At 43.9% G+C, this 22,122-nt stretch overlaps 1 protein-coding gene, 1 long non-coding RNA gene and 1 other non-coding gene across 7 annotated transcripts in view; 2 read left to right on the plus strand and 1 right to left on the minus strand.

The window, feature by feature from the left end:
• The window catches only part of LOC132534878 (uncharacterized), a 54,278-nt gene extending 47,627 nt beyond the window's left edge, over positions 1 to 6,651 (plus strand). For all 3 annotated transcript variants that reach the window (XR_009546625.1, XR_009546626.1, XR_009546624.1), the window contains exon 3: positions 6,567 to 6,651. This is a non-coding gene — a long non-coding RNA (uncharacterized LOC132534878). The remainder of the gene's footprint in view (positions 1 to 6,566) is intronic.
• LOC103116654 (AP-3 complex subunit sigma-2) overlaps positions 1 to 22,122 on the minus strand; it is a 47,879-nt gene that overhangs the window by 15,574 nt on the left and 10,183 nt on the right. Inside the window, exons 1-4 of one of the 3 annotated variants that reach the window (XM_060179429.1) lie at positions 21,511 to 21,667; positions 13,908 to 13,999; positions 13,388 to 13,499; positions 6,567 to 6,642 (exon numbers count right to left, since the gene is read on the minus strand). In XM_060179429.1, the coding sequence (XP_060035412.1) occupies positions 6,567 to 6,642; positions 13,388 to 13,499; positions 13,908 to 13,999; positions 21,511 to 21,579 (349 nt within the window). In that variant the 5' untranslated portion in view covers positions 21,580 to 21,667. Of the gene's footprint in view, positions 1 to 6,566; positions 6,643 to 13,387; positions 13,500 to 13,907; positions 14,000 to 21,510; positions 21,668 to 22,122 lie in introns of those variants that run through there. The other 2 variants (XM_060179430.1, XM_060179433.1) reach the window with 2 other exon arrangements.
• LOC132535205 (U6 spliceosomal RNA) lies at positions 16,711 to 16,817 on the plus strand. The gene has a single exon (XR_009546974.1). It is a non-coding gene; the product is annotated as a U6 spliceosomal RNA (small nuclear RNA).

Here is a 22,122-nt window from a genome sequence, read left to right on the forward strand (position 1 = left end):
CCTGGGTCTCTACATATGGCAACATACACCTTCTACCAGGTGTGCCAATGCCTTGACCCCAAAGTAAATCTTTCTCTCTCTCTCTTTTTTAACTAGAGCACTGCTCAGCTTAAAGTGGTGTGGGGGATTAAACCTGAGACTTTGGAGCCTCAGGCACGACAGTCTCTTTGCATAACCATTATGTTATCTACTCCCACCTGGGAAAAAGTTTTTACCTGTCCTAGTCAGAAATCTTATCTGAAAAGTAATTTGAAATGAGAAAACCTGAAAACTACATAGAAAAGAGGACACACCTATATTACACACCAACCAGTCAACTATATTTAAATGTCTTGTGCTGTTCAGATAACCAGCAAGTATTACACACTGGCACTATTCTAAGAGTTGACAATGTATGGAAGCAATCAGGATCAGAACTTTTACCATGAGCTAGAAGTCAAACAGTTTGGAGAACCACAATACTAGATTCAGAGGAGACTTCACCAAATGGGAAACCTGGGCTGGCCCCCAAGTCCAGAGAATTCATGGGGAAAGAGTGAATGCAGGGTGGGCCGTGACCTGGGCAGCTGGCAGGGAATATACGAGCACAACAGCGTGTACAGTTCCCAGGCCCGAGGGAAGAATGTGGGTAGAGGGAGAGAGAAGAAAGGCTTTGTCTGGAAGATCAGATCAGGCAAGGGTGGTGGGGCAAGGTGCTGTAGTGACCTAGAGTTAGTAAGTTAGTTGCCTGGACTCACTTTATTGGAAGGAAAAAGAAAAGGACAGGTGGACCCTGAATGAATACTATGTGTTGGCCACTTGAACATGAAAGGGGAAATAGGAACCCCCAACTTCCTGCCTAGCATCAAGATGCTGACAAAATGTGGCCGGACTCTCAAAGGCTGTGAGATCTGAACCCTGTCACTATAGGGCTCCTTGCTGCAGGCTGAAGGCACCCTGCCTATTGTACCTGCTGTGCACACACTCTGGGTGGGGTGAGGGGGTTAATTTGCAGATTATCTATCCATTTATCTGACTTGAGGTTGGACTTTGCCTCAGAGCATCAGAGGGCAATTTCACTGTTTACCTTGCTAGGTAATAAAGTCTAGGACAGAGGGACTGTATGTGCTCTTGAGAACCATGCCCAGAGACCCAGGAGATAAACAGACAATCTATGTATACCACAACACTCCTGGAAGTCAGTCCCCAGAGGCAGAGACCTTCTGTACAATGCAGTGACCTACTCCCCCATCTCCAATCCTTCCTCCCTTCTCAATTCCACCTTGCAGGCTGGGCTTAGGGGCTTCTGAAATTGCTGTTCCCTTCACACAGAGTGACACTCACTGAAGCTTCCTCTCCCCAGTCCAGCCCATACCCTACATGAAGTAGGATTATATGTCCAGGACCCCTTAGGTGTGGTCATGTGACTTGCTTTGACCAATGAAAAGAAATACAGGGGGGCGTGTCACTTTAAGAGCCCAGGTTGAAGTACACCTGGGGAAGCCTGCCATCAGCCTGGCCCCACCTTTCCCCAAGTGACTACAGTGAGCAGACACACATGGCTGTGTACACACAATGAGCAAGAAGTCAACCCTCTGCTATAGATCACCTAGTCTGCCTAAGATTGATGCAAACATCACAGCTAGAGAAGGAGTCTTAACTGGGGATCAAATTCTGCTTTTTACATGGGAGCAGACCAGTCCTCCGTGGCACTGTAAGAGATGACAGTGAGAGAGAACTATGGTACTCAATCTCAACCCTGTCCTGCAATAGCACAGTGAAAACTATGTGCAGCATATCTGGGCCACATCATAGGCAATAAGCTTTGTTACTGACGAGAGTCTTGATAAACACTGAGTTTTATGGAAAAGATCAAACATCAGAAAGAAAGCTCTAAAGGCTAAGTGTGCTGTTTTGTGTACACTGTCATCCTCATGTCCTTGCCCAGTGATGAGGAATGGCTTAGACAAACCGAAAGGTTCTCTGTGGATTTAAGTGGTGGGCACCAGATGAGATGAGACCTTGTGGCCATGCAAAGTTCAAGTAAGGAAAGTGAGTGTGTGTTGTCATGGCTAGGTAGTTTAGAACAGTATTAGCATGCCTTTCTCCTCCTCCTCCTCCTTCTTCTTCTTTTCTTCTTCTTCCTCTTCCTCTTCTTCTTCTTCTCTTCTTCCTCTTCCTCTTCTTCTTCTTTTTTAGAAAAAGCTGAGCGAAGGGCTGGGTGGCGGCACAGCTGGTTGAATGTACATGTTACAGTGCACAAGGACCCGGGTTCGAGTCCCTGGTCCCCACTTGTAGTAGGAAAGCTTCACAAGTGGTGAAACAGTGCCACAGGTGTCTCTCTGTCTCCCCTTTCCTCTCAATTTCTGGCTGTCTCTATCAAATAAATGAAGATTTAAAAAATTATAATAAAAAAAAAAGGAAAAAGCAGAGTAATGTTAGAAATTCAAGTAATCAGCATTGCTGGTCTTTGCAGTTGTTTCCAGTTATCTTTTAAATAGCTTCTAAAAAATAATGTCCTACCACAAAATTTGTGTCTATCCAGCATCAGCAGAAGGACTCTCATGTCATGTCTAAAGCTCCAAAGTCCCAGGTTCAATCCCCCACATCACCAGAAACCAGAACTGAGCAGTGCTCCTGTAAAAATTAGTTAATTAAGGCCAGGAGTTAAGCACAAGGACCTGTGTAAGGATCCCGATTCAGCACCCGGCTCCCCACCTACAGGGGAATCGCTTCACAATAACAATGATAATAATAACCACAACAATGGTAAAACAAACAGGGTAACAAAAGGGAAAAAATGGCTTCCAGGAGCAATGGATTCGTGGTGCAGGCACTGAGCCCCAGCAATAACCCTGGAGGCAAAAAAAAAAAAAAAAAAAAAAAAAAGAAAGGCATCTTCTGGAAGGTACCTACAGTAGAGCTTTGTAAAGATGAGCAGAGCAAGTCTGACTCCTCACATCACTACTTCAGGAGATACCAACAGTAATTTCCTGATGGCATATTAACAACTAAAAATAGATTTATAAAGCATAAACGAAACCGTTAAGAGCAGCAAAATACTTTATGAACTTATTTGAAGATAAGACATGTGACAAAGAACAAAATGAATTTATGACCTTTAATTTACTCTGAAAGTCATGTCCAATAAAACAGATGGGACAGAATTACTTTACTGCAAATCCTCACCAATGTTTTAAAATAGTATTACAGTGACAAAGCAAAAGTGTCACAGTACTTCAGGAGGTAGAGAAAAGTTCCTTTTTTTTTTTGAGGCTTTACTGCTCCAACACAACCTTTTCAGGTAGAGAGTTAGGGGTGGGTTCGATGGAGAGGAGACACCACAAGGAAGCTTCCTCCCCCTAGTGTGGAAGCACTCTCATGTGGTGGCAAAACAGGTGTCTTCCCGCGTGAGCTACCTTGCCAGCCCCCCGGGACAAGTTTCATATATATATTTAAAAAGCCTCAATCAGTCCAGAGGTAGCACAGTGTTTGCATATATTTCCATGTGAGAGGTCCCAAGTTCAATCCCCAGTGCTATCAATAGTCAAAGCTGAGTGTTGTGTAAGCAAAATAAAACCCCTCAGTCATTAGGAAGAGAGAAGAGACTTCCTTAACCTGATAAAGAATATTTACAAAAACAAACAACAAAAAAAGCTGGGTTAAGCGCAGCTGGCGCAAAGCGCAAGGACCGGCTAAGGATCCCGGTTCGAGTCCCCGGCTCCCCACCTGCAGAGGGGTCACTTCACAGGCGGTGAAGCAGGTCTGCAGGTGTCTGTCTTCCCCTCCTCTCTCCATTTCTCTCTGTCCTATCCAACAACAATGATAACTACAACAATAAAACAATAAGGGCAACAAAAGGGAATAAATAAATAAATATTAAAAAAAAAAAAAAGCTAAAGCAGATTCTGAGTTAGTGGTGAGAGAAACAAGAAGTCCACTATCAGCACTCCTATTGGTCTTTACCGAGAGCGGAATCATGCAAAACCGATACGGAAGGTAACAGGGTGGCAAACAAATGGCAAAATGTTCATGTGTAGAATATTAGAATAAATAGGTTTATTTTTGGAAATATTTATTTATTTACCAGAGCACTGCTCAGCTCTGGCTTATGGTAGTGCGGGGGATTGAATCAGGGACTTCAGTGCCTCAGGCATGAGTCTCTTTTCATAACCATTATGCTATCTATCCCTGCCCTGAAACATTTATCTATTAGCATGAGAAAGAGAACCAAATCATCACTCTGATAAACTGGGTGCTGAGGACCCCAGAATTTCAAATCCAAAGCTATAGCTACTGTGCCAGAATTGATAAATTTACCACAATCTCTGAATTCAACACCAGCATATAGAAATAAAGTGATGCCTATACAGCAGTGATAATCAAACAAAATGAATAAACACCATATACATAAAACTAGGTGCTTGAGAATACATTTAATGAAAGACATGTAAAATCTCTATGGGAAAATCATACAAGTTTGAGAAACCTTGAGGAAGACCTAAAGAAATGGATATACCATAACAGAGATGAAACTCAACACTGGGAAGAAGCAAGTCATACTTAAATGTTCTATAGCTTCAGTGCAGTCCATTCAAGATCCCAAGAGGGCAGGGAAGAAAGTCTAATGGTTATACACAGAAACTTGTATATCTGAGGATCCAGAGTCCCCCCAGGTTCAGGTCTTCCACACCACCAGCCACCAGCTAAGTAGTGCACTGATTAGGGAAGAAAAACAAAAAATGCAAAAAACCCAAGTTCAACTTCCGATAGACCCTGCACTGCCTCCTCTAATGTGTTACTGAGCAGGTCCTCAGTGCTGGGCAGCTGGCATTCCCTGACACAGGCCCACTATGCCACTGGGTGTATTCTGACCATCTGATAAAAAGGGAAGGGAAGGGGGTAGCAGAGACTGGCCCAACACACCTCTCCAGAGACAGTGTGCCTACTCTTCCCTTGTTTGAGAATTTCCCCTAGAAAATTCTCTCCCTTACTCCAAGCGCTGAGATGTGGACCCATCTCTGGAAAAGTGAGCAGCAGGTGGTATCCACAGAGGAATCCATTTTGCACACCAGGTACTTTAAGATACTAATAAGGCTTCTGGGAGGCATACCTCCAGATTGTTAACTCTTTACTCTTCACCTTTCCCTGACCAGTACAGAGGGAACTGTATTTGAAGTATGGTTTTTCTTAGCAGAAATTACAAGACAGTAGCACCAACTAACAACTGACAAGTCTAAAACAGTAAGTGCTTGCAGAGTGAGGAGACTGTGAGGTCACTCAAATTTCCAGATCACTTGACATCAAAAGGGAAAGTGAAGTCTGAGGCCTGAGTGAGCTATCGGGGAGTCCCAAGTCTAGAGGGTCGAGGTTCCTTAATTCTCCAGACAAACCAGATACTGAGAAGAAACTTCTCTGCATCAGCCTGTAAAACACCATCTGAGAACCCTGGAGAGCTTACTGAGACTGAAGATGCTACTAGAAAATGATAATCCCTCTTGGGGACCGGGTGGTAGCACAACAGGTTAAGCGCACCTGGAGCGAAGTGCAAGGACCGGCATAAGGATCTCAGTTTGAATCCCCGGCTCCCCACTTGTAGGGGAATCGCTTCACAGGTGAAGCAGGTCTGCAGGTGTCTGTCTTTCTCTCCCCCTCTGTCTTCCCCTCCTCTCTCCATTTCTGTCTGTCCTATCCAACAACGATATCAGTAATAACTACAACAATAAAACAAGGGCAACAAAAGGGAATAAATATTTTTTTAAAAATAATAAGCCCTTTTGATGGCAACACTATCAGTGAGGGGTCTAAACATGGCACCTCACAGAATAATAATCGACTATGGCACACAATGAGTAGTGGCCTCCCAACAATTGTGACCTCCCTCCAAGAACCACAGATCATAGCATTAGCAATCAGAGGAGGAAAAACCAAGACCAAGCAAGCCTAAGTTGCACCGGCCTCCCCAGTGACCTGGACCAGCTCCAGCATGCGCCCAGGTGGGTGGGAGAGAAGTAGCAGCTCCTGAGCCTTTGCTGGCTGCCTCACCTTCAATATGGCACCTGAGGACAAAGTTCATGCCAGTTATGCAACAGCAGAAACCCAAGAACAAATACATGGACCTTCTCAATTATGCCTCTGACAGCTTCTTACTGAGTATGGCTTGACCTCCAGTTGTACCAATTATCTTAGTTAGTCCACTGTTCTTCAGGAAAAATATGCAAGGTACTAGGCTAGGTGAAAACCCATGTGTCAGTATTATTCTAGATCTCTACTGTCACTGGACTATGCCTAGCAAACTCATTTTACAGTTAACATAAAACTATTTCACCTTTTGCCTGGTAGCCAGTCATTTTACTGCCATCACAGCCCTATACCAAGGTTTGTTTATGAGAAGATGAATCATGATATAGAACTAGTAACAATCTGATATGTGTTAAATCTCTTAAAACCTGGATAAAATAGGTTCTGGGACTATCATCAGAGTAAAAAAAAAAAAAAAGAACAAATGAAAAGAAACATGAAGGTGTAGGGGAGCCTAGAGATGACTTAGGCTCTTAATTTACAGTCATTCTGGTTCGTAGGAGAAGGTACCTTATCCATATGGAAGATCAAGTCCAATTCACAAACATTTTCGAAACACTTATCCAGGGTCTCCACAAAAACCTAGGAAACAATGAGAAATAGGAACACATTTATTTAAATATTCATGCAAATCACATCTGAAATCAAGGGGAGCAGTCATGATATTATTTGTTCTTTTTTGCCTCCAGGGTTATCACTGGGGTTTGGTGCTGGCACTATAAATCCACTGCTCCTGTGGTCATGTTTTTTTTTTCCCCATCTTATTGGCTATGATAAAGAGAAACTGAGACGGGAGGGGAAATAAAGAGGGATAGAGAAAGATAGGCACCTGTAAACCTGCAGGTGGGGAGCCAGAGGCTCGAACTGGGATCCTTGCACTTGGTACTACATGTACTTAACCCAGTGTGCCAACGCCAGACCCCCTTATTTACTCTTTAATGTTAAAAAAGAAAGAAAGAGAGAGAACATTACCCTACTTATCCCAATAACCCAATTTGAAGGGGACCATCTGGGACAGGAAAGCCTTGATTTCCCATCCCTTAACCTTCTGATACTCCATTTGAGGTGGGAGGTCCCTCCCCATTTTCTCCTCAAGTTATTAATTTCTTTTTTTTTTTTTAAAGTTTTATTTATTTATTAATGAGAAAGACAGGAACAGAGAGAGAAAGAACCAGACATCACTCTGGTACATGTGCTGCCAGGGATTGAACTCAGGACCTCAAGCATTAGAGTCTAATGCTTTATCCACTGCAACACCTCCTGGACCACTCAGGTTATTAATTTCTAAGACATCTTTTCCCTTGCTCAGCAATCCAATTTGGCTTGTCTTCATTTACTTCTTTGTGGTCTGAGGGTAGGGGTTTTGTATGACCTCTATTTCCTCTAAGTTGCTTTTTGCTATTTTAGTTTCTGTCTTCCATGTTACAGGCTTTCCTTCAGTGCCTGGTTCTCATTAATCTTTTAGTCGGAAGAATATCACATGGATATGTGTTGGAAATGCCCAACTCCACAGGCTTTTAAAAATTTTCCCCCTTGGAGGGGGTGGGATATGGAGATTGGGCGGTGGGAATTGTGTGGAGTTGTACCCCTCCTACCCTATGGTTTTGTTAATTAATCCTTTCTTAAAAAAAAAAAAAAAACTAAAAAAAAAATTTCCCCCCTTAGGGCAGATTTCCTAAGGAAATTTTACAATCTGCCTGAAGAGTAAAATATTGGTTGCCAGAAACGTGGGAGGTAAGCCGCAGCCAAAGGCTAGAAAGCTCACGCACGATGACCACAACACATACATCTTATCGACCCCCCTCCTCCCCACCCCGGCCTAAAACACCAACCATGTGTAGGGCCCTCACACCAGAGATGTTCACTCTCACCTTCTGCAGAGAAGAAGCCTCTTGTCTGGTGCTGGGGGCAAGGATAATTACAGGAGAAATGGACCTGGGGAGCACTTAAGACTAAGCACGTCTAGTCAGCTTTCCTTCTTCATGTCACCCCATATCACAGTGGGACACTGCTGCCAGCTCTGTGCCTTTGGAGGGTGCTGGAGTGGGCTGACTGTCAGACTTCTCTACTGCTGGGCTTCCTTGGACTTGCCAAGGCAGTTAGAGGCATTCAGAGTCTATCTTGCTTTAAAAAACAAAACAAAACAGAACAAAAAACAAAAACAAAGAGAAAAAAAAAACAAAACCTTGCTATTATGTCCTCTCCTGTTCTCTTTCCTTATGTGTATATGTCCTTTTAGAATTCATGTTCTAGGGGCTAGGAGGCAGCACCCAGCAGAGCACACACTTCACCACCCAGCAATAACACAGATTTGAGGGAAGCTTCATGAGAAGTGTTGTGGTATCTCTCCGCATTTCTCACTGCCTATTGGTCTTCCTCTTTATCTGAAACTATAATGAAAAAAAAAAAAAAAAAAACAACTCACCAGGAGCAGTGAGGTTGTACTGACACAAAGACTTGGCATTTCAAAAACTAATATGAAATTCAACTTCTATAGCTTATAACAGAGAAAAAAAAAAAAAAAAGGAGCACTTATATGTATTCTTCTAGGACCTTGTAACATCATTATTCAAAACAGTAATCATGGCTAAGAGACAGAAAGTGAAAGTGAGCTAATGTAGCAAGAAAATGCAGGGGCCAGAAAAGCAGGAGAAAAAAAAAAGGAAAAATGGCAGCTAGGAGCAGAAGATTCATAGTGCTAGCACTGAACGCCAGCAATAACCCTGGTGACAATAAAAAAAAATTTTTTTTTAAAAAGGAATATAATTTGAATAATCATCTCTTAGCATCTACCGATGCAATTATACTAGCTCCCACTATTTCTCTTAAGTATTTTACCAGACTCCAAGGATTTTTCCTTAAGTTGCCTTGTATCCTTGAGATAATGACTATTTAGACACAATGAATAATTCTTCTAGTATGTGGTATTCCTCAGAGAGAAAGAATTTGAGCTAGCAGAGAACATCTGGCATACTTACAAATCAAAACACACAAACACACAGAAGAGTCAAAACACAAAGTAAAACCCCAAGGCCAACAAATTTTAAAGATTTAAGACAACAGTGCTTGCTAATGGAGACAGAAACAAGAACCAGGTCTTGTAACTTCCCGATTCAACTGACTTTTATTTAGTAGTTTTGTACCAATAGTAACCTTGAATGTTTTCTTGGAAGTTTCTGGGTCAGGGTCAATTTACTCTGTAAAATATACTTGAACATGATTTTTTAGCAGTATGACTAAAAAAACTTAAATATTTATTTTTATGAAAGATCAGAACACTGCTCAGCCTTGGCATATGTGGTATTGGCAATAAGCCTAGTGTATTTCACATGTAAGTCCTGTGTCCTACTCATGAACCACCTCCCTGGCCACTAATTCTAAGTCTTGAGTTCTTTCTTTTATTTTTTCTGACTTTCAATATCCAATCTGACTCAACTGTGAAGAAAGCACATAAAAGGGCTGGGTGGTGGCACACCTGGTTGCGTGTACATGTTACAATGTGCAAGGACCCGTGTTTGAGCCCCTGGTCCGCACATGCAGGGAGGAAACTGTGTGAGTGGTGAAGCAGTGTTGCAAGTATCTCTTTCTCCCTCTCTCTTTAAAATTTTTTTTGTCTATTGGTTAGAGACAGCCAGAAATTGAGAGGGAAGGGGGTGACAGGGAGAGAGACAGAGACACCTGCAGCACTGCTTCACCACTAGTGAAGCTTTACCCCTGTAGGTGGGGACCAGGAGCTTGAACCCGCATCCTTGTGCACTGTAACGTGTGCACTCAATCAGGTGTGCCACCACCCGGCCCCTGTCTTTCTCCCTTTTTTCCCTCTTGACTTCTGGCTGTCTCTATTCAATAAAAAAATAAAGATAATAATTTTTTTAAGAAAGAACTTAAAAATTATTTCACAGTGGCCAAGGAAGCTACATAGCTGGTAGTGTACTGGGCTTATAGACATAAGTTCCCAAATTCAAACCCTGACATACATATGCTACAATGATGCTCTAGCCTCTCTCCCTCTCTCTCTCTCTCAGCATGTGTCCATGCACACATACACACACTATAAAATAAAATAAATAAACAAATCTAAATTAAATGATTTCAGAGGTAAATCTTTTGGAGTGCTTTTATCATTTATCAATATTTCAGGTATAAGTAAGATGCACAGTATTTTCATTTAATCATTTTAAATTGTATCCTAAATGTTATAGGTGTGAGTAAATTAAAAAAAATAAATTAAAGATGTGGTGAGGAGATGGTTCAACAAACAGACCACAGAATTTGCATGTGTGGTTCAGGGTTCAACCTCAGCACAGCATATTCTGGTACAGCTTCCTGACTCTCCTTTTTCCTCTTTTTACTTAGAGAGAGGAGAGAGGTGAAAAGGAACAAAGGGCAAGGTGGTATATCCAGTACTAGTCATTCTTGGAACACCCCCAGTGTTGTCCAGGGTGTTCCCATGTGGTACCAGGGCTTGAACGCAGGGTCCTGGCATGGCAAGGCACATGCTCTACTGAGAGAACTATCTCCTGTTGCCAATAAGTAAACCTTTGAAAAACAAACAGTTGCCATATATAAGAAGAATCTCACTTTCTAGAAGAGTCTGGTGTACCAGAAATGAAAATACACACTCAAATATACCAATGATCCCTAGGTATATTAAACTCAGTTTCTTTAATTTCACTTAAATAAATACAGTCATATATTTAAGGTTTACATTTTATATGTAGAGAATTTTCCTTTCTATAACTGTTGTTTGGTTTTTACCCATACTTCAAACTGAGTGCTTTTACTGAAGCAGCTTATAATAATTTAATAATTCTTCTAATAATTTAAAAGAAGACCATTAAAGTCTGGGGAGGTAGATTACTGGTAAAGTGTATGTCTTCAGGTCTGAGGCCCCGGAAATTGTACTAATTCTTACATATCTCAGTTTCCATAAAAGTAACGAGAAGAATTTGTGGGGCCAGGTGGTGGCGCACCTAGTTGAGTGCATATGTTACAGTGCACAAGGACCCAGGTTCAAGTCCCTACTTCCCACCTCTAAGGGGAAAGCTTTGCGAGTGGCGAAGTAAGGCTGCAGGTGTCTCTCTGTCTCTCTCCTTATCTTCCCCTTCTATCTTGATTTCTGACTGTCTCTAGCTAATAAATAAATAGAAAAAAAACTTAGAAGAAAATAATTTGTAAACCCTTTGGAAGTTTGAAAGAAAAAATAAAAAAGCTAACAGAAATTACAACTGTTTGGGTCAAGACTGTACTGACTAAAACATCAAGCCGCTTTGCTTTAGAGTAGAATTGCAAGTGAAAATAGAGTATAACTTATAAATTGTCAGGGCCAGGAAGTGGTATACCAGGTAGCGCACGAACATTAGCATATTCAAGGGCCAGGTTCAAACACTCAGTCTCCACCTGCAAGGGGGAAGCTTTACTGCCAGTGAAGCAGTGCTACAGGTGTCTTTGTCTCTCCCCCTCTCAATTTCTCTCTGCTCCATCAAACAGAAAATTTAAACAATTAAAGGAAAAATGGCTTCCAGTGAATTTGTACTGCGGGCACCAAGCCTCAGCGATATCCCTGTTGACAATAAAAACAAAACAAAACCAAAATCAAAAAAACAAGCAAACAAACAAAAATAGCTGGTGGGAATGTTGGAGTTATTATGTAGGCATCAAGCCCCAGCAGTAACCCTGGTGGCAAAACAACCCCCCACTTAAAAAGAAAAAAAAAAAAGAAAGAAAGAGAATTAAAACATGACATGCTATCATTTATAATAAGTAATATATATTTGGTATTCATCCCCTTTTCTGGCAGAGCTCCTAAAGTTGTTGGACTGTCCCAAGGGATAAAGGTGTCTTTTGTTCAAGTTAAGGTGACTTGGAAAGCTCTTAAGCATAAGGGTTGGTTGCCGGAGGAACCAATCATGTCTTTAGAAAATTGAAACTTCCCATTATATTTCCCTGGCCTTGGGGAAAGAGGAAGGGTTGGAGACTGAATCAATTAGGGTGGTCTGGGAGATGGTGCCGTGGATAAAGTACTGAACTCTCAAGTATGAGGTCCTGAGTTCGATTCCTGGCAGCACGTGTACCAGAGTGATCTGGTTCTTTCATCTCTCCTCCTATCCCTCTTATTAATAAATAAATAAAAACATTAAAACAGAAAAAAAGAGGGTACCTGGCAGTAGCACACCAGATTAAACAAACATAGTATGAAGAGCAAGACTCGGCATAAGGATCCTGGTTCAAGCCCCCAGCTGCCCACTTGCAGGGGGACTGCTTCACAAGTCATGAAGCAGGGCTACAGGTGTCTATCCTTCTCTTCCCCTCTTCTCTCAATTTATGTCCTATCCTATAAAAATAATAATGGAAAAAATGGCCTCTAGGAGCAGTGGGTTAGTAATACTGGCACCAACCCCCAGGAATAACCTTGAAGGAAAAAGAAAAGACTAAATCAATCATTAAACATGTAATAAAATCATGCCTATGCAATAAGGCTTCTACTAAAAGCCAAGAATGGGCCTTGGCGAGGCTCTGATGACACACAGACTCAGGGAGGAAACAGAAACTGCCTTTTCCCATGTCTAGTTCTAGGCATCACTTCCATATGGCTTCCCTGAGATATGACCTTTACTAATAAACTGGGAATCCAGTAAGTAAAGTATTATGCTAAGCTCTACTAGCCACTCAAAAATTAATCTAGCAGACTGGGAGGCAGTGTAGTAGATTTAGTTCAATTCCTGGCACCATGTGTGCTAAAGTGATGCTCTGGCTCTCTTTCCTTTCTCATAAATGCATATTTAAAAAATAATAAAGTTAGGGGTGGGGGAGATAGCATAATGGTTATGCAAACAGATTCTGAAGCCTGAGGCTCCAAAGTCCCAGGTTCAATCCCCCACACCACCATAAGCCAGAGCTAAGCAGTGCTCTTGTGTTTCTCTCTCTCTGCATCTCTCTCAAAAATAAAATAAATAAAATAGTAAAGTTAGTCTACACTGTGTATGTCAGAGAACACGCCACACAACTGCACTATGATTGCTGCCTGCATATTTCCAGGTGCGGAGTGAGTGAAATGTGAGGGAAGAGCTGAGTTAACTGGTTGTTGTTGGTGAGAAAACACACAGGTGGAGACTAGGATCAGAACTGACCATGAAAGCCAAGGACAGCAAAGGGCTGAGAAGGAGGCAGTGGGGTCCAAGAGTGGGGACCTCCTGGCGCTTTCTCACAGCACCATCTAGTGGACAGACGGCAACTGTTACCAAAACCAACCAAGTACAGAAGGATTCAGAAATCGGCCAAAGTCCAGTGCGAGCTTTCTGAAGGGATCACCATCTTAGCTACCTACCTGGATAAGGTCCAAAATCCCAAGTTCACTCTCTGATGAATCCACACAAAACACAAAGTAGAGGGTTGCATAATGCCGGTAAATCAGTTTGTAGTCAGAGCCACCTATCAAACTGGAAAATGGGCAACATTGAAATGCCTGTATCTTCCTAAAACATAGCAAAGAAAAATCTGTGATAAGGAATGAGAATGGGTCCAAGAAAAGGGGGGGGGGGAGAGACAGAACAAACAATAGATATTTTTCTATCATATACATAGCAACTAAGCCTGGGAAAGGGGGCTAAAGCCACATGCAATTCTGCCCACCCTCTTAGGAACCAAAACTCTAAATGAGTAATAGCTGAAGCACAGTCATTCAACAATTTTCAAAATACAACTAGGCATCTCCCTAAACAGACCATGTACAGTCACTCAGATTGTGTCAGGTGACGCCTGACAGCTGAGTATCCATTGAAGCCATCCTGATGGAGGCCCACCCCTTCAAGGGATGGAGGGAGAGACCGCTGAAGCTGACCGTTTACCTTCCACTCTCCAAAAAGTTACAGATGTTGTCATCACGCTTGAGAACAAGATGGAAGGTTTCCCGAACAATCTGCTGCTGAATTTCTTCTGGCTACAGAGTAAAAGAAAGTGCCGTGCTGTCAGTGGGGAAAGACAGGGAAGGAGTACTAGGAATAGTCTGAATATCGGGTGCCAGTTTAAAAAAAAAAAGAGACAGAAATGATGAGTGGCAAAAAAAAAAAAAAGTGACTATGAAAAAATGGGAACTAGGCTAAGTGAATTTACATTTCTATTTAGGTATTAGACAGATATTTATACATTAGTCATCACTGTCCAAATAGGTGAGTTGGCTTTTTATTTTATAGTTAGCAAGGAAAAGAGAATTGATAAATTCTTTTTAAAAATATTTATTTTCCCTTTTCTTGCCCTTATTGTGTGTTTTGTTGTTGTTGTTGTAGTTATTGTTGTTATTGATGTCGTCATTATTGGATAGGTCAGAGAGAAATGGAGAGAGGAGGGGAAGACAGAGAGTGAGAGAGAAAGGCAGACACCTGCAGACCTGCTTCACCGCCTGTGAAGTGACCCCCTTGCAGGTGGGCTCAAACCAGGATCCTTACTCTGGTCCTTGAGCTTTGCGGCATGTGCGTTTAACCCGCTGCGCTCCTACCCGACTCCCGAATTAATAAATTTGTACACAAGGTCTAGTCCTGATTTTGTCAGGTAACATATGTCAACATGTCGAACATCTCAAGGTCAAGATGTAATCTGATGGGTCAAGAGAGCTCACGCTGTGGAGTCCCTGATAGCACATAGGAATGCCACAATATCACCAAGGGGAAGCTTCAGGAATGGTGGTGTTTCTCCTTCTCTCTCTCTCTTTCTCTCTCTCTCTGCCTTGCTCCCCCCCCCCCCCCCCGTCTCTGAGATTGACAGGAAAAAAAGAAACTGGAGTGGAGAAGTAGAATTATGATGCAGAGACTTTCATGCCTGAGGCTCCAAAGTCCCAAGTTCAATGCCTCACACCACAAGCCAGAGCTGCCCATTGCTCAGGTAAAAAATAAAAAAAAAAATTAAATTAAATTAAAGAGAAGTAGAATTATGTAGACATAAAGCCCTAGCGTAGCCTTGGCAGGAAAGGGAAAAGAAAAAATCACATACTATTAGAGCACTGCTTGGTTCTGGCTTATGTTGGTGCGGGGGATTGAACCTGGGACTTCAGAGCCTCTACTTTTTCTTTTTTAAGTTTTTTAAGTGGTCCAGGAAGTTGCAAACATGAAGTCACAAGTTCAACTCCTAGTATCTCATTCCAGAGTAATGCTCTGTTTTCTCTTGTTAAGAAGTAAGCAGATTGTATTGTTATGTGGAAAACTGACCAATGTTATGCATGTACAAACTATTTACTGTTGAATGTAAAACATTAATCCCCCAATAAAGAAATTTTAAAAAAAGAAGTAAACAAACTACTTTATGAAATTAAAAGTTCAAAGTCTGGGGGCTGGGTTAAGTGCATATAGCACAAAGTACAAGGACCTGCTCAAGAATACTGGTTCAAGTCCCCAGCTCCCTACCTGCAGGGGGGGAGCGGCACAAGTGGTAAAGCAGGTTTTTTGTTTTGTTCTTTTTTAACCAGAGCACTACTCAGCTCTGGCTTATGGTGGTGCAGGGGACTGAACCTGGGACTTTGGAGCCTCAGGCACAAGAGTCTCTTTGCATAACCATTATGCTATCTACCCTCCGCCTGTGAAGCAGGTCTTAAAGTGTCTGTCTCTCTCCCTCTTGTTCTATTTTATTACCTGCAGCAAAGGTGGGTGTGAGGAATCACATCATTGCAAGACTGGCCAGCTCCTCATGGGGCGCGAGCGCTTCCACACTACGATCATCCTCTCTGGCATTATGCTATTCCACTGCAGAATACTGTGCCCCAGTATGGTTCCGTAGCCCCCATGTCCACTTGGTCGATTCCAAATTATATTCCTCCATGAGGATAATTTCTGGAACCATCCATTCCACCCCGGTTCCATGGCTGCCAGTTCTTAGCAACATCACCCCGCCAGATATTCGTCGGGATGCGGCATCATCTAAGTTCATTTCCCACGTCTACGCTCGACCGGACCTGCCAATCTACGCGGATATCTTCGCCCACCCTGTCCAACGCTTGACGTCTCATCATCCAATCCGGTCCCCTACGCCTACACTGAACTTCTCTGTTCCAGACTCTTGGAAACAGAGTTGGCAGTCAGCTGAGGTCAAGAACAAACACCTCATCGCAGACCCCTGCAAGCGTCCACCCGGCTTTGACCTAGCACGTTATGATCGGGCCCTCCTCAATCGCTATCGAACAGGCCATGGCCGGTGCGCCGCTATGTTCCATCGCTGGGGAGCCAGAGACGACCCGAACTGCCCCTGCGGCTCCAGACAGACTATGACCCACATAGTCAACGACTGCCACCTCTCCAGATTCAAAGGAGGTCTCGAAACCTTACATCAGGCTCAACCTGACGCTGTTGACTGGCTACAGAAGAAGGGCAAACGCTAGAAGAAGAAGAGCACTACTCAGCTCTGGCTTATGGTGGTGCAGGGGATTGAGCCTGGGACTTCAGAGCCTCAGGCATAAGAGTCTCTTTGCATAACCATTATGCTATCTACCCCTGCCCTCTCTCTCTCCACCCCCTCTCGATTTTTCTCTGTTCTATCCAGTAACATGGAAAAAATGGCTGCCAGGAGCAGTGGATTCAGGGTGCTGGCAGAGCCCTAGCAATAACCCTGAAGGCAAAAAAAAAAAAAAAAGTTCAAAATCTTACCATTTTTAAAAAGTTTACCATCGTGCTCGCTTCGGCAGCACATATACTAAAATTGGAACGATACAGAGAAGATTAGCATGGCCTCTGCGCAAGGATGACACGCAAATTCGTGAAGCGTTCCATATTTAAAAAAAAAAAAAAAAAGTTTACCATCTTAAACACTTACTACCAGGAATTAGGTCTCATGTGTAAGATGCTGTGTTTGTCACCAGCATGCATTGCTGAGAAAAGTTCTAGCTACAGATAAGAATTTTAGTTGCAGAACTACAATTCTCTTTCACTTGTTATTCACTTACTACAAGTGATAAAGCTCAATTGTGAAGGAACCTCTCATTTAAAAAATTATTCATTTATGTATAGAGACAGAGAAACTGAAGTGGAAGGAGACAGAGAGGGAGGGAGGAAGATGCCTGCAGCCCTGCTTCACACATGTGAAGCTTCCCCCTGCAGCTGGGGGCTGGAGGCTTGAGCCTGGGTCCTTGTGGCACTGCAGTGTGTTCACTCCCAGGAACCTCTCACTTTTTTAAAAAAACTTTTTATTTATTTGTTAATGAGAAACATAGGAGGAGAGAGAAAGAGCCAGACATCACTTTGATACATGTGCTACCAGGGATTGAACTCAAGACCTCATGCTTGAGAGTCCGATGACTCTCCACTGTGCCACCTCCCGGACCACACCTCTCACTTTTTAAAGATTTATTTATTTATGTGGAGTAGAGAGAGAGAGAACCAGGGCATCCCTCTGGCATGTGATGCCAAGAGTCCACACTTGAAAGTCCAATCTTTATTTACTGTACGACCTCCTTGGCTAAGTGGAGGAATCTCTTAATGAGTTACTTTAAGGGGCTGAGCTGTGGAGCACAGAGTTAAGTGCACACAGCATGAAGGGCAGGGACCTGTGCAAGGATCCCTGTTCGAGCTCCCAGCTCCCCAACTGCAGGGGGTTGCTTCACAAGCAGTGAAGCAGGTCTGCAGGTGTCCTTCTCCTTCTCTTCCCCTCCTCTCAATTTCTCTGTCTTATCCAAAATAAAAATAAAATACAATAAAATGGCCACAGAAACAGTGGATTCGTAGTGCAGGCACAGAGCCATAACGATAACTCTGGAGGAAAACAAAAGTTACTTTAGTGACATTTATGTGTATGGAGTTTATAATAAGTATAGTTAAACACATAGAAGGAGAAGGAGTCATTAAGACAAAAGTAATTAAAAGCTATCATTCAGAGCTTCTGAATCTTCCCGCGCATTGAATCACTACAATACTGTTAGGTGCAGTTCCAGTTCAGTGTGTCTGGGTAAGTCCTGAGACTGTTTCTAAAAGCTATCATATCAGTGCTGCCGGACTATACTCTGACTAGCAAAGCTACAAAAAAACAAAACCTGAAAAACAAAACCCTTCAAGTTGTAATTGCTCTAAGAGTCAAAAAGTAAAGTTGAGGCCCCAGAGGTAGCAATGTGGATAAAGCATTGGATTCTTAGGTGTGAAGCTTCATATTTGGCTCTCCACATTGCATGTGCCATAGTGATGCTCTGGTTCTCGCTCTCTTATAAATAAATAGGCAATTCTTTAAAAAGAAAAGGAAGGGAGTCGGGTGGTAGCACAGCGGGTTAAGCGCACATGGCGTAAAGCAAGGACCAGAGTAAGGATCCCGGTTCGAGCCCCCGGCTCCCCACCTGCAGGGGAGTCGCTTCCCAGGCAGTGAAGCAGGTCTGCAGGTGTCTATCTTTATCTCCTCCTCTCTGTCTTCCCCTCCTCTCTCCATTTCTCTCTGTCCTATCCAACAATGACGACAATAATAACTACAACAATAAACCAACTAGGGCAACAAAAGGGAATAAATAAATATTTTTTAAAAAGAAAAAGAAAATAGATTCATGTAATGTTACTCCTTTCCTTTCTACAGCATTGAATTTAGCTTTGAAATGATTAATTATTTAAAATAAATAGAGGGGAAACAGGGAAATGTAACTAGAGAAATTTATTCTTCTTCTTTCTTTTGTAACCAGAGCACTACACAGCTCAGGTGTAAACAGTAGGCTACTCTCTCAGGCATAACAAGTAGACTTGACATTACTTTTCACAACTTTGCCAAGTTGGGTAGAGTAGCTGTCTGTATTTACTGAAAAGATGAATCAAAATTAGCTAATTGGTTTGACTGTGGTGATAGCTGGACATTCCACTACCCTGGAGAAAACGTTGGTGGTGTTGTGTCTCTCCTCTCATTCCCTCTCTGTTTGAAAAAGTTGACACAGAGTAGTGAAGCCCCAGCAATGGAGGGGAAAGTCAATTACTGGTTTCTGTAAGTTCAGGTACATCAGTCACTTCTTTCTGGGTTTCCTTTTCAAGAATCCACAGGGTTCAAGGATGCCAGGGTGCTATAAAGTATTAAATCTTGTGTATTCTGAAATGCAAGGCATGCCATGCACCAGTACTTTTCAAACCAACAAAAACACCTTTCAAGTCAAAGTCTCTTATGTGACCCCAGGAGGCAGAGGCAGTGTCAGTGATTATTGGTATGAAATGCTAAGGCTACCGAATGTCTAGTTTAACAAAAAGCCTTACATGTTCCCAAAATCTTACTAATCCTGTGTATCTTTTAATATTCTCCGGATTTCAAGTTAATGTTCACTTAACAAGGTCATCTGGCTCTCACAAACAAACAAACAAAAACCTGTTTTCCAAAGATATGTGTTAATAAGGACAGAAAAAGTGAATCAACATCATTAATCATTAGGGAAACTGAAAATGAAACTGAGACCACAGTGAGAAACCCACTCACATTCAATAAAAATGCAACCCCTGATAAATGCAGAGATGGGAAAAATCAGAACTCCCACACATTGCTGATGGTGCTATAAAGTGGGGCAGTCACTCTGGATATTAGTTTTGCATTTCCTCAGAAATGCTTACCATAAAGCTGTCATGTGACCCAGCAGCTTCCTTCCAGGCTATGAACATGAAAACATGTGCCCACACACAAAATTATACACGAATGCCCATGACATTGTTTACAAGAACCACAGGGAAAAACACCAATAGATAACCAATCTGGGCAGGGGTAGATAGCGTCATGTTTATGCAAAGAGACTGTCATCCGAAGTCCCAGGTCAATCCCCCGCACTACCATAGGCCAGAGCTGAGCAGTGCCCTGGTAAATGAAAATAAATATTTAAAAACACACGCGCACACACCATGGGGGGGGGGGGAAAGATAACCAATCTATGGTCTAGCCAAACAGCGCAATGCTCTTTGCCAATAAAAAAGAAAGACCTCCCACGTTCAGCAGAGAAGCAATTATAGAAGCCAGACCTTCCATCTTCTGTACCCCATAATGATCCTGGGTCCATGCTTCCAGAGGGATAGAGAATAGGAAAACTTTCAAGGGAGGGAATGGGATACATGTTCTGGTGGTGGGGACTGTGTGGAGTTGTACCCCTCTTATCCTATGGTCTTGTTAATATTTCCATTTTATAAATAAATTAAAAAAAAAGAACTGATATATGCTACATCACAGATTAACTTTGAGAACATTATAGCAATTGAAAGATCCAGGTTGGGTGGGTGGGGAGAATACAGGTCCAAGAAGGATTCAGAGGACCTAGTGGGGGTTGTATTGTTATATGGGACTCTGGGGAATGTTATGCATGTACAAACTATTGTGCTTACTGTTGAATGTAAAACTTTAATTCCCCAATAAAAAAATAGTACAAAAAAATGTAAAAATACAGGGGTCAGGCTGTAGCGCAGTAGGTTAAGTGCACGTGGCACAAAGCACAAGGACCGGCAGAAGGATCCCGGTTCGAGCCCCCGGCTCCCCACCTGCAGGGGAGTCGCTTCACAGGCAGTGAAGCAGGTCTGCAGCTGTCTGTCTTTCTCTCCCCATCTCTGTCTTACCCTCCTCTCTCCATTTCTCTCTGTCCTATCCAAGAAGGACGGCATCAATAACAACAACAATAATAACTACAACAAGAAAACAACAAGGGCGACAAAAGGGAATAAATAAAATAAATAATTAAATAAAAAAAGAGGAAAACCCCTGAAAGTGCTTATCTAGTAAGAGAACAGGTGAAGGCCAGGAGAGCTTTGTTAACTCGCCAACAGATGCTGGAGTGCACAGCCAGCTTGGGGCGGGGCGTGGGGGCAGCTAACAGACATTTCCGGAGCTCCCAGTCACAGCAGCACTAGGTGGCCCCGGCTCGGCCTGCTGGCAAAGGGCCTCCACTCCCCGCCCGGCAGGCTGTCCCCGCTGGAGCCAAAGCGACCCGGAGGAGACTGTGCCCACACACTGCTGAAGCTGAAGCCTTTGCAGCTGAAGCCTTTGACAGGGGCGAGGGGCCCAGGGGTGCAAGTCATGGAGGATCCCCGGGTAGGGAGGGGGGACGGGGCAGAAGAGCCCCAGGTGGGGGACAGGTGACAGAGGAGCCCCGGGTGGGGTCCCGGGAGGGGGGCAGGGGACAGAGGAGCCCCAGGTGAGGGTCGGGGGGGCAGGGGACAGAGGAGCCCCAGGTGAGGGTCGGGGGGGGGCAGGGGACAGAGGAGCCCCAGGTGAGGGTCCCGGGGGGGGGCAGGGGACAGAGGAGCCCCAGGTGGGGTCCCGGGGGGGGGCAGGGGACAGAGGAGCCCCAGGTGGGGTCCCGGGGGGGGCAGGGGACAGAGGAGCCCCAGGTGGGGGTCAGGGGGCAGCGATCGACGGTCCCCGGGGAAGCAGGTGACAGAGGACGACGGTCCCCGGGGAAGCGAGTGGCAAGGCTGAGGGTCCTGGCGGTCAGCGAGCGGCCCACGAGCACCACGGGGCCTCCAGGCCCGGGCCGGGGACACTCACGAAATGCTGGTAGAAGCGCACCAGGCGCGGCTTTCCGTGGTTGTTGAAAACCAGAATGGCTAGGATCATCGTGGCCAGTCCGTCCCGCCGCCGTCAGCACCCACAGTTCCGGAGAGCAGCTTCTTCCGCCACAACAAGAGCACTTCCGGTGGGTGCGGCGCCAACAGTCCCCCCCGGAAACTTAGACCCAGCGCCCCGGGAGCCTGTCGCCCATCGTCCGGCCTCTGGGCGGGAGCGTCATGGCGGAGGCTTCCCGGAGGCGGTGACCGAGCCCAGTTCCGGCCTGTGCAGCTCGACCCACACCGCATCGCAGAGATGCGCGGGGCCCTGCACACGCGCCCTGTGCCGAGGTGCGGTCCGCAGACACGCTGCTCAGATGCGTTACACCAAACGGGTGGGGAAGGCGGCCGGCGGGTGACGTACAACTGACAAGGCTTTCGGAAACAAGGACCGCGTTCTCTGAGAGTTGACAAAGATAGCTATTGTTGAGTCCATTTATTTTTTTTTTAAAGATTTTTTAATATTTTCTTTTTGTTGCCCTTGTTGTTGTAACTATTATTGTTGATGTTGTCATTGTTGTTGGATAGGACAGACAGAAATGGAGAGAGGAGG

The sequence above is a fragment of the Erinaceus europaeus genome, chromosome 20 (assembly GCF_950295315.1).
Source record: "Erinaceus europaeus chromosome 20, mEriEur2.1, whole genome shotgun sequence".
In the NCBI taxonomy this organism is placed as follows: Eukaryota; Metazoa; Chordata; class Mammalia; order Eulipotyphla; family Erinaceidae; genus Erinaceus; species Erinaceus europaeus.